Source organism: Oncorhynchus kisutch, linkage group LG5 (assembly GCF_002021735.2).
Source record: "Oncorhynchus kisutch isolate 150728-3 linkage group LG5, Okis_V2, whole genome shotgun sequence".
Lineage (NCBI taxonomy): Eukaryota > Metazoa > Chordata > Actinopteri > Salmoniformes > Salmonidae > Oncorhynchus > Oncorhynchus kisutch.
The window spans coordinates 10,379,958-10,392,225 of NC_034178.2; the positions used below are offsets into that span (position 1 = coordinate 10,379,958).

The following is a 12,268-nucleotide window of genomic DNA, read 5'->3' on the forward strand; positions in this document are numbered from 1 at the left end:
CATATTCATTTCGTTCAATATATATTTTGGCAAAAACACCACTTTAAACGTCATCATATCTGTTGATTCAACTATTATTTTGTAAGGTGAATGACTATTATTTAGTAAGGTGTTCCCGTGGTCCCAGCGAATTACCATATAGATACCTCCGTGTACAAACCGCATGGTGACGTCACGTCTATCCTGAATCGTGGGTGGGTGCCACAGAAGTCAATTTCACCGTAGCTGGGTAGATTTTGGACAGCCAAGGTAGATACATAAATATTAATACTAACGTTCGCCAATGCATGGAATATTGCTTGAATCATTTCTGACGGATGAACTAGAAATGTAGTCGTAGCGCAACTGTTTGCAAAATGAAGCTGTCGCGGGTCCTATGGAAAATGGATTCCTAACGGACGTATACCCTGAGCAGCACATCAGCAACATCTGGCGGCTAAGGAATCGCACTAGCTCGTGCCTCGTAAGTAAGCAGCTGTTGCAGAATTGTAAATGCAGGATTCCTATCATTTCAACCTAGGTAGTGTCAGATGATTCACCTTCTCAATATCCACATGCGCCGTGTACATTTTCACTTGCATGTTCACACTTCAAACGCGGTGACTTTGTTTGTTACAGTGTATCTATCATGGGTTTATAGCTCCAGTGTATCATCATACTATCATGCATTGACCTCACAGTCCATTTTCATTGAACTGGCTGCACCAATGCCCTGATGTAATGCAGCAGCAGCATCTTGCCTTGGGAGAGCTGACATACCATTGACAGTGGCTGTAGTAATTGTATTGCTGTTGTTATCAGGCTTCTAGTTGAAGTGCTGTGCAGTGCTTCTAAGCCTGTCACATTGGTGGAAGTGCATTGCCAGTAGGAAGCAAAATGACATAGCAAGCAATTGAGCCTTCCATGCACTGCAGTCCTTGTTTGGTTTTAGTGCTGGACAGTAACATATTGTTTGTGTAATGGGCATGTCTCCACAGGGCAGAGAGGGTGGAGGATGCCATCCCCGGAGATGGGAGAGGAGGGGGAAGGGTCTCTGCCGGCCAGAGAGGGACCGAGTGGGCACAGCCAAGCAGACACCACCACCCTCAATCTACTGGCCTCGGTCAAAGAACAGGTATAGCTCCCTCCTTTGCTCCTCTCGTGCTCTCTCAGTAGGTATGAGTCGCATGCCCTCCCGATCTCTCTGTCTCTCCCCATATCGTTCTAGTTCTATGAGTCTTTGTCCCTCCCCTTTTCCCTTCTGCTGTTATGTTATGCATTTAGAGTAGAGGTTGACCGATTATGATTTTTCAACGCCGATGCCGATTAATCGTCCGATTTTTATTTATTTATTTGTAATAATGACAATTACAACAATACTGAATGAACACTTATTTTAACTTAATATAATACATCAATAAATCAATTTAGCCTCAAATAAATAATGAAACATGTTCAATTTGGTTTAAATAATGCAAAAACAAAGTGTTGGAGAAGAAAGTAAAAGTGCAATATGTGCCATGTAAGAAAGCTAACGTTTAAGTTCCTTGCTCAGCACATGAGAACATATGAAAGCTGGTGGTTCCTTTTAACATGAGTCTTCAATATTCCCAGGTAAGAAGTTTTAGGTTGTGGTTATTATAGGAATTATAGGACTATTTCTCTCTATACCATTTGTATTTCATTAACCTTTGACTATTGGATGTTCTTATAGGCACTTTAGTATTGCCAGTGTAACAGTATAACTTCCATCCCTCTCCTCGCTCCTCCCTGGGCTCGAACCAGGAACAGCGTTACCCTTGCAGATCAAGGGGAACAACCACTCCAAGTCTCAGAGCGAGTGACGTTTGAAACGCTATTAGTGCGCACCCCGCTAACTAGCTAGCCATTTCACATCGGTTACACCAGCCTAATCTTGGGAGTTGGTTGAATTCAGTAACGTCACATCGCCCTGCTTCCCCGCGCATATTTCACTGAGGTCACTAATGCGCTGCAAACTGTTGAAGTTAGACAGCTGCCAGGGAGTGTGTGTGTGTGTGTGTTTATGGGCTTTTCCCCCTTGTATTTATCGTGTGTGTGTTTACGCCCTGTCTGTGTTTGCTTGTGTGATGTGCTTGGTTGAGCCCAGTAATTCTCTGGTGTGAGTGTGTGTGTGTGTGTGTGTGTGTGTGTGTGTGTGTGTGTGTGTGTGTGTGTGTGTGTGTGTGTGTGTGTGTGTGTGTGTGTGTGTGTGTGTGTGTTGCACTCACTCACTCTGTCTTTGGCTGACATTCCTGTGTGATTGCAGGATTCCAGTGTGTTGGAGATGTCATCTGGTTCTCGTGTGTGTACATCTGGTTCTAGTGTGGCACATCTGGTTCTAGTGTGTGTACATCTGGTTCTAGTGTGGCACATCTGGTTCTAGTGTGGCACATCTAGTTCTAGTGTGTGTACATCTGGTTCTCGTGTGTGTACATCTGGTTCTACTGCGTGTACATCTGGTTCTACTGTGTGTACATCTGGTTCTACTGTGTGTACATCTGGTTCTAGTGTGTGTACATCTGGTTCTAGTGTGTGTACATCTGGTTCTAGTGTGTGTACATTAGACAGGATCTGAGCTTCTGGGGTCGACGCCTCTCACTAGACAGAGACACTTTGTGTTTGTGACCCTGTGACAACGGGCAGTCAGTCAGTGACGCCTCCAGTTCACCACTCAGCCGGTACAGTACTAGACACAGCCTGGCACTGCTTGGCATGAGAGGAGGGATTATTGGCAGGACCCCATCCTGATAAGAACCCATCGTGTTCAAGCTTGGTGGCTGGCTGCCACTGTGCCACTGACTGCTTCCGAAAGATGACGCTTCATCATTTAGCAGTTAGTCTCACCTCAAATCTGTCTAGTCTATATACACACGTTAGACATTTTAGGCATGTGTAGCCTTGAAGGGTTTTTAATTTACTTCTTATAATAATGTTGACTTGTGACAAACACGTTAAGAAACACCCGTCCCTGTTCAGCGTGAAATCTGACTGATGAATCTGGGTAACTCTGACCTTAATGCCAAAGCCTCTTTTGTTGACTTATTCATTTAAGTACCATAAATATTTTACAGGTCAAACGTCAAACTGCTCTCAAGGCGATGCAGAGTGAGCATGCCAAAGGCTGTGTACCTTGGTTATTGTTAACACAATGGAAGCTGTTGTCAGTGAAAGAAAGTGTCATTCGGCGAGTATGATTCTACCGTTTGTTCCTTCCTTGTTGCCGTAGGAGCTCCAGTTTGAGCGTCTGACCCGGGAGCTGGAGGAGGAGCGTCAGATCGTTGCCAGTCAACTGGAGAGGTGCATGCTGGGAGCTGAGTCGCCTGGCGATGATGATGATGCCAGTAGCAGGTACACAAACGCACACACACACAGAGCACTGACCCTGTTTCTCTATCAGCATGTCACCTACAATGAAGCTACTGATGATGAGTAGCTACAGTAATGCCTTCATCCAGGCTCACCGAACGCACAACATGCAGCACACACACACGCAGGCACACACACACACACACGCACTAAAGTGTAAACTGTCATGTTGATCTAGCTCTCATCTCCTCTCCATGCCTGTTCTGCCCCACCCCCTTCCCTCCATTATTTCACCACCTTCTCTTCTTTACAGTGACTCATCAGAGAAGTCCTTTGCTTGGAGATCATCAGGTACCAATCCAATTGTCTCGACACCCATAGGGTTGCCCAATGGAAGCACACGTTTGTACCACAGGTGGCTGCTGAGGGGAGGACGGCTCATAACAATGCCCGGAACGGAGCAAATGGAATGGCATCAAACACCTGGAAACCATGGAAACCACGTGCTTGATGTCTTTGATACCATTCCACCTACTCTGCTCCAGTCATTACCACGAGCCCGTTCGCCCCAGTTAAGGTGCCACCAACCGCCTGTGATTTTTAAACCGTCTCGATAGCGATCACAGGATACAGGTTGACATGACGCCATCTTGTTTTCCTCAATAGATGTGTCTGGTACAGGAGAGCACCGGGCTGCTGTAATGGACAGCTCTCACCAGTCACCCTCCCGTCTCCTCCAAGCTGATCAGGGTCACGGGTTACTCTACCTCCCTGAAGCGGACAGGGCATCCCCGCATGACAGTGAGGGTCTGTTACTTCCTGCGTCATTACTTTCATCCGCCTTCGTCATTTCTTACAGTTCAGATTTAGCATGGAGAATGTAGAGTGTTTTAGGGCTAGATGGAATCTGCTGTGCAGAATCTTTTTTAACTTGCACGAATGATGACATCAAAAAGGAGAAAAGGGGTTTGAAAGTCAAAAGGCAGAAATGCTTTGAAATCAAAAAATGGAAACTTCTTTGAAGTAAAAGTAGCTGTAGCTGTGGAATAACATCAAAGTATACCAGGTACTGTGACACAACGTACAGTATATAACGCAGCTATGGTTTACTAATGCAATATTTAGACAACATCTACAACTAATGTAACAACAGATTTCATTTGGCCATAAAATGCACAATAAACAGTATATCATCCTAAGCGGGCACGTTCTATAACTTAGTGACAATATTTATTTAAATGGGAACTTACCTTTTACATACCGGGGCATGCTGTGTTGATTATGAATGTGTTGATTGCATAAATGCTCATTCACTGTGTAGCCTAGCTCTGAAATAGACCTGAAGACCAACAAGGCAAACCATCATTCAAACATCATTCTGCTTCCTCTCCCCCCTCCCTCACCTCTTTCTCCTCTCCTCTCTCCTACATCCCAATCTCCTCCCTCCCTCCCCTCTTTCTCCTCTCCTCTCTCCTACATCCCCCTCTCCTCCCTCCCTCCCCTCTTTCTCCTCTCCTCTCTCCTACACCCCCCTCTCCTACCTCCCTCACCTCTTTCTCCTCTCCTCTCTCCTACATCCCCTTCTCCTCCCTTCCCACACTCCCCTCTTTCTCCTCTATCCCTCCCCTCGCCTCCCTCCTACAGGATCTGTGGCCTATATGACGTCGTATGCAGACAGTGGCTACCAGGACAGCAGTATGAGTTACTACAGTGTGAGCAGAGAGAACGTGGTTCTGTCAGAGCCCAGACACATGCTGTCAGGCAGCGGCCCCAGGGGAAGCCCCAGTCACGGCAGGAGCTCCCGGGCAGAGGGGCAGGCCTCCGTACAGGTAGCTAATATACAGATACAAGAGAGACAACCTATATATATGCCCACATGTTTATATGATATAACCTTTTAAATACCTGCCTATTTATATAATATCATAGTTAACCTACAGTATACAATTCAAAGTTAAAGATAACCATATGTATCAAGGACTGAATTGGCTTTCCTGTGTGTCGCGCCCTGTCCATATCTCTCCCCCACTTGCTGACACCCGGTATCTCTCCCCCACTTGCTGACACCCGGTATCTCTCCCCCACTTGCTGACAACCGGTATCTCTCCCCCACTCGCTGACACCCGGTATCTCTCCCCCACTCGCTGACACCCGGTATCTCTCCCCCACTCGCTGACACCCGGTATCTCTCCCCCACTCGCTGACACCCGGTATCTCTCCCCCACTCGCTGACACCCGCTATCTCTCCCCCACTCGCTGACACCCGCTATCTCTCCCCCACTCGCTGACACCCGCTATCTCTCCCCCACTCGCTGACACCCGCTATCTCTCCCCCACTCACCCTGCTTCCTGCATCCCTCCTATCCCAGGCCTCCGCGTCAGGGCGGGTGATGAGGAGGATGGGCTCCCTCCCCTCCCGGGGTCAGTCTCCTGTGTGTGGTGTGGGGGGCACCGTGTCCCCGTCCCGGGTCTCTCTCCGCACCTCCCAGGGTGGCAGCGCCTACGGCTCACCCATCCTCACCGAGCCCAAACCCCTCGCCAGCATCTTCCCCGGGACCACCATGCCCCCCTCCTCCCCGCCCGGTCCAGGCACCACCCCCTCCTTCCAGCGTGCCACCTCTCCTTACTCCCCCACCCACCAGAGGAACGGGAACGGCGACTCTCCTCTCCGGACCAGCCCCCATCCAGGCAGTGCCAATCATGCCACCTCACCTCACCAGGCGATGGGTAGTGTCTCCGGGCACCTGGGGTCTACACCGTCTCTGTTGGAGGGGAGGGGGCTGTCTGGCTCTCCTCTGAGGTCCTGTATGACGGCTGTGCCCCAGCACTACGGCTCCACACTGCCCCGCCAGGGGGTTCTCCCCTACGGACATGACGCCTACGGGCTCTACGAGAGGACCGCCCTGCCTCTGTCACGGCCTGACAGCCTCACTGGTTAGTCATACAGCAGGACTCTGCCACAAAACACACACATGCACACATGTTCATGCATACACACACACACTCACACACACACACACACACACACACTCACACACACACACACACACACACACACACACACACCTTAATTAAAACAATAACAAAGTGGTCACCCCACCTGTGTTTTGGTAAAATGGTGAGGGATGGGCCTGGATAAATTTAACCACTCTCAAAGGACTGACCATCCATCAAAATAATAGTTTTAGCCATGTTTTAAGGCTATACAGCAAGGATCATCAACTAGATTCAGCCGCGGGATGATTTTTCCTTGAGCGGATGGTCAGGGGGCTAGAATATAATTACAAATCATTTGTAGACTGCAAATTGACCGCAAGAAGATATAATATTTGACCAAACATCATCATTTCAAACCTTGCTTACATTTGTACATGATCTCATATACAGTATCTCTTTTATGCGTGGGAATTACTTTGGAACAGATTTGAAATCAAATCCCCTGCAGGGGAACCCTGCTATACAGTGTTTATTTACATTTGCTTTGTTTACAAACATTGGAGTATAAAAAAACCGTATATTCTGGGTTCTGATTGGGTAGGCCTAAAACAATCGAACCAACTTCATGAGGCATTTATATCAGTTATATTCTTCAAGAATCAATGGGTATATACAGTATCATTAATTTATAAGTCCAAAAATGTATGTAGCAAGTAAGGATTCTAGCTTTGAAGGGTAATTTTATGCTGGTTAAAGGAAAAATATACTTGAAAAAGGGCAAACGTTACCAGTCGCTCTTCGATTCAGAAAGAACTTGTCTTTCTGAATCGATTTAGCTTTTGTTTAAATCCATTGGTTTCCGTGTGAAAGGGATTATTTGAACTAAATACTAGATCTGTCGTGTTGCTGACAGTGTGGCGTGTGACAGAGAGATGTGTTTGTCCTTTATCCTGAGCCATCCTGCAGCGCATCATATCACTGAGCCTACCCTACTGACCCACAATGCCCTGTTTTATAAATCCCTGGTTCAGAAGTTAACCATAAGGCTCTGGGCAAAAGTAGTGCACTATATAGGGAATAGGGTGCCATTTGAGGCGTAACCAGAGTCATTCAGAGCACTGCTCTGCTGTGGGGGGTGTTGTTTGGTAAATGACAAAGCACCATGGATTGGTTTCCATCTAATTTACTGGGCCAAAAGAATGGAGCCTATTGGCAAAGTGAATCAAGTGCGCCCTGGAGAACCATAAAGCATAGCCTTTTACCGCTCGTTACGCTGAAGCAGAGTGATGCAGGGGATTCTTGTTGGCCGTAGGCCTATACTGCACAGTACATCTCAATAGGTTGAGCTTTCAAAAGAGGTTCCACAATAGACTGCCACCATCTAAGATGCACTCTAGCGTTGGTGTGGTCACTTCAACCAGCGTCGTATATTGGGACAAATCATTCGCTAAACCCCTAAACCTCATCTAAATCTTCTAATGAATAATGGGGCAATTGAGCACATTGAGGAGACTAAACTGATTGGTGTAACCCTGGATTGTAAACTGTCATGGTCAAAACATATTGATGCAACGGTAGCTAAGATGGGGAGAATTCTGTCCATGATAAGGCACTGCTCTGCCTTCGTGACATCACAATCAACTACACAAGTCCGACAGGCCGTAGTTTCATCACACCTGGACGACTGCTCAGATATATGGTCAAGTGCTGCAAAGATGGACATGGGCAAATTACAGTTGGCCCAGAGCAGAGCAGCACTGCTGAAATGTACACAGAGGGCTAAGAATCAAGAACATGCATGTCCATCTCTCCTGGCTCCAAGTAGAGGAGAGATTGACTGCGTCACTACTTGTCTTTGTGCGAGGTATTGGCGTGTTGAAAGCACCCAGCTGTGGGTTCAAACAGCTCAGACACCCGTACATACCCCACAGGACACACCACCAGGGGTCTCTTCACACGCTGTGGGTTCAAACAGCTCAGACACCCGTACATACCCCACAGGACACGCCACCAGGGGTCTCTTCACACACTGTGGGTTCAAACAGCTGAGACACCGGTACATACCCCACAGGACACGCCACCAGGGGTCTCTTCACACGCTGTGGGTTCAAACAGCTCAGACACCCGTACACGCCACCAGGGGTCTCTTCACACGCTGTGGGTTCAAACAGCTCAGACACCCGTACATACCCCACAGGACACGCCACCAGGGGTCTCTTCACACGCTGTGGGTTCAAACAGCTCAGACACCCGTACATACCCCACAGGACACGCCACCAGGGGTCTCTTCACACGCTGTGGGTTCAAACAGCTCAGACACCCGTACATACTCCACAGGACACGCCACCAGGGGTTTCTTCACACGCTGTGCTGTGATGGTGTTGTTTTATTTGTTTTTTTCTTTATCTGATTTCACGGCTAGCTTGAGCTACCTGATGTTGAAGAGAGTCCCATGTTGTCTTGGTTCTATTTCAGTGCTGTGTGTTTCTGGACTTGGGCACCATGAAGAGATTTTATATTGTCATTTGTAGTAATAGAGTAATAATGTTCTTGTATGTCGTATTGATTTATTTAGTGACGTAGGCTGTTGTTGTTTTGTTGTGATGTAACTGTTCCAACCCTGTTCGGACCCCAGGAAGAGTAGCTGCTGCTTTGGTAGTAGCTAATGGGGATCCTAATAAATACTCAACCGCTTGCATCAACCTCAACCATGAACATAGATCTACTTTCACACTGTAGAGCAGCCTAGAATGAACCATTCACAACCAACCTACGACACAACTGATTACAGATTGTAATATTATTTTAGATTTAAGGTTGATTTAAGGTTGATTCCGGGTTGATGAAGAAATTCACCACCTTCCATCACCAACAACATTGTCCTCAAAGCCCATGTTGACAGCTGACACAGTGTAAATAATGCCGTGACTATTAATGTTCCACTGTTGTGTGTGTGTGTTCAGGCCTGCACAGCTCCTACGCCACTCGCCACAGCCCACTGGACCAGGATATGAGGATGGCCATGTCTCCTGACTGCCACGTCACGCCTGTCTACGACGACAGAGCCTTCCAAAGCCCCATGTATCACAGCCCCACCCACGCCCACCACGGATCACACGGCGCTATCTACAGGACACTCAGGGGTACTGCAACACACTACCAGCAGACGCAACTACACATGGCTAGGACCGTTGGGACCAGAGACTTGCACCGTGTGTTATGACTAGTTTGTAATCTACAGTCAACACGATATTCATAGACACATGGCAATGCAGTTATACAGACTCGAAGTGGAGAAGTGTGTGTGTGTGTGTGTGTGGGCGGGCTACGCCCCACCCTGAATAGGTCTGTGTCTTTGTATTCCCAGGTGCGGAGAACCTTCAGCGGACCCTCCAAAGGACCACAAGCCATTGCAGCACCCTGGTGTACCAAAGAAGCAGCTATGGGCTGAACACATATGCAGACACCTACAGGGTTTCCCAGCAGGGACAGGGGCCCAATGAGACCTCTTTCTCCAGGCACTCTGGTCTAGTCGACAGGGCTGCCACAAGGTCCCCCTCCATAGACAGTATACAAAAGGATCCTAGGTACAAATACACAACGCACCATCACACACACACACGCACACACATGCACACACACGTCGAGCCACGTGATGATTACATCCAGATATGTTATTGATAAATTCAAATCAAATGATGTGTTGTTGATGTTGGAAGAGACAGATTGAAAAGTGATTTTAGACTCACTTTCTTTCCCTCTCACCTTCTCTCTCTCTCTCCCTCTATCTATCTATCTCTCTCTCTCTCTATCTCTCTCTCTCCCTCTATCTCTCTCTCTCTCTCACTCCCCCTGTCTCTCTCTCCCTCTATCTCTCTATCTCTCTCCCTCCCCCTGTCTCTCTCTCCCTATATCTCTCTATCTCTCTCTCTCCTTCCCCCTGTCTCTCTCTCCCTCTATCTCTCTCTCTCTCTCTCTCTCTCTCCCTCCCCCTGTCTCTCTCTCCCTCTATCTCTCTCTCTCTTTCCCTCCCCCTGTCTCTCTCTCCCTCTATCTCTCTCAATTCAATTCAAGGGGCTTTATTGGTACAATCTCTCTCTCCCCCTCTCTCTCCCTCTATCTCTCTCTCTCCCTCCCCCTGTCTCTCTCTCTATCTCCATCCCCCTATCTCTCTCTCCCTCTCTCTCTCCCTCCCCCCTGTTTCTCTCTCCCTCTATCTCTCTCTCTCCCTCCCCCTGTCTCTCTCTCCCTCTATCTATCTATCTCTCTCTTCCTCTGTCCCTTTCTTTCTATCTATCTATCTATCTATCTATCTATCTATCTATCTATCTATCTATCTATCTATCTATCTATCTATCTATCTATCTATCTATCTATCTATCTATCTATCTATCTATCTATCTATCTATCTATCTATCTATCTATCTATCTCTCTCTCTCTCTCTCTCTCTCTCTCTCTCTCTCTCTCTCTCTATCTATCTATCTATCTATCTATCTATCTCTCTATCTCTCTCTATCTCTTTCTATCTCTCTCCCTCTATCTATCGCTCCTTCTATTTATCTCTCCCTATCTCTCTCTCACTCTGTCTCTCTTTCTCTATCTATCTCTCTCCCTCCCCCTGTCTATCTCCCTCTATCTATCTATCTCTCTCTCCCTCCCTCCCCCTGTCTCTCTCCCTCTATCTATATCTCTCTCCCTCCCCCTGACTCTCTCCCTCTATCTATATCTCTCTCCCTCCCCCTGTCTCTCTCCCTCTATCTATCTCTCTCTCCCTCCCCCTGTCTCTCTCCCTCTATCTCTCTCTCTCAATTCAATTCAATTCAATTCAATTCAAGGGCTTTATTGGCATGGGAAACATGTGTTAACATTGCCAAAGCAAGTGAGGTAGATAATATATAAAGTGAATATATTAAGTGAAATAAACAATAAAAATTAACAGTAAACATTACACATACAGAAGTTTCAAAACAATAAAGACATTACAAATGTCATATTATTATATATACAGTGTTTTAACAATGTACAAATGGTAAAGGACACAAGATAAAATAAATAAGCATAAATATGGGTTGTATTTACAATGGTGTGTGTTCTTCACTGGTTGCCCTTTTCTCGTGGCAATAGGTCACAAATCTTGTTGCTGTGATGGCACACTGTGGAATTTCACCCAGTAGATATGGGAGTTTATCAAAATTGGATTTGTTTTCGAATTCTTTGTGGATCTGTGTAATCTGAGGGAAATATGTCTCTCTAATATGGTCATATATTGGGCAGGAGGTTAGGAAGTGCAGCTCAGTTTCCACCTCATTTTGTGGGCAGTGAGCACATAGCCTGTCTTCTCTTGAGAGCCATGTCTGCCTACGGCGGCCTTTCTCAATAGCAAGGCTATGCTCACTGAGTCTGTACATAGTCAAAGCTTTCCTTAATTTTGGGTCAGTCACAGTGGTCAGGTATTCTGCCGCTGTGTACTCTCTGTGTAGGGCCAAATAGCATTCTAGTTTACTCTGTTTTTTTGTTAATTCTTTCCAATGTGTCAAGTAATTATCTTTTTGTTTTCTCATGATTTGGTTGGGTCTAATTGTGCTGCTGTCCTGGGGCTCTGTAGGGTGTGTTTGTGTTTGTGAACAGAGCCCCAGGACCAGCTTTCTTAGGGGACTCTTCTCCAGGTTCATCTCTCTGTAGGTGATGGCTTTGTTGTGGAACGTTTGGGAATCGCTTCCTTTTAAGTGGTTATAGAATTTAACCTCTCTTTTCTGGATTTTGATAATTAGTGGGTATCGGCCTAATTCTGCTCTGCATGCATTATTTGGTGTTCTACGTTGTACACGGAGGATATTTTTGCAGAATTCTGCGTGCAGAGTCTCAATTTGGTGTTTGTCCCATTTTGTGAAGTCTTGGTTGGTGAGCGGACCCCAGACCTCACAACCATAAAGGGCAATGAGCTCTATGACCGATCCTAATTCTCTCTCTCTCTCTTTCCCCCCCTCTCTCTCTCCCTCTCACTATCTCCCTCCCCCTGTCTCT

At 46.8% G+C, this 12,268-nt stretch overlaps 1 protein-coding gene across 1 annotated transcript in view; it reads left to right on the forward strand.

Annotated features, from left to right (window-relative positions):
* Window positions 1-4: 4 nt before the first annotated feature.
* The window catches only part of LOC109890425 (plakophilin-4-like), a 19,379-nt gene continuing 7,115 nt past the window's right edge, over window positions 5-12,268 (forward strand). Inside the window, exons 1-9 of the mRNA XM_031824367.1 lie at window positions 5-463; window positions 978-1,114; window positions 3,227-3,348; window positions 3,620-3,657; window positions 3,973-4,113; window positions 4,951-5,135; window positions 5,676-6,240; window positions 9,207-9,386; window positions 9,611-9,830. Coding sequence (XP_031680227.1) covers window positions 995-1,114; window positions 3,227-3,348; window positions 3,620-3,657; window positions 3,973-4,113; window positions 4,951-5,135; window positions 5,676-6,240; window positions 9,207-9,386; window positions 9,611-9,830 — 1,571 coding nt within the window. The 5' untranslated portion in view covers window positions 5-463; window positions 978-994. The remainder of the gene's footprint in view (window positions 464-977; window positions 1,115-3,226; window positions 3,349-3,619; window positions 3,658-3,972; window positions 4,114-4,950; window positions 5,136-5,675; window positions 6,241-9,206; window positions 9,387-9,610; window positions 9,831-12,268) is intronic.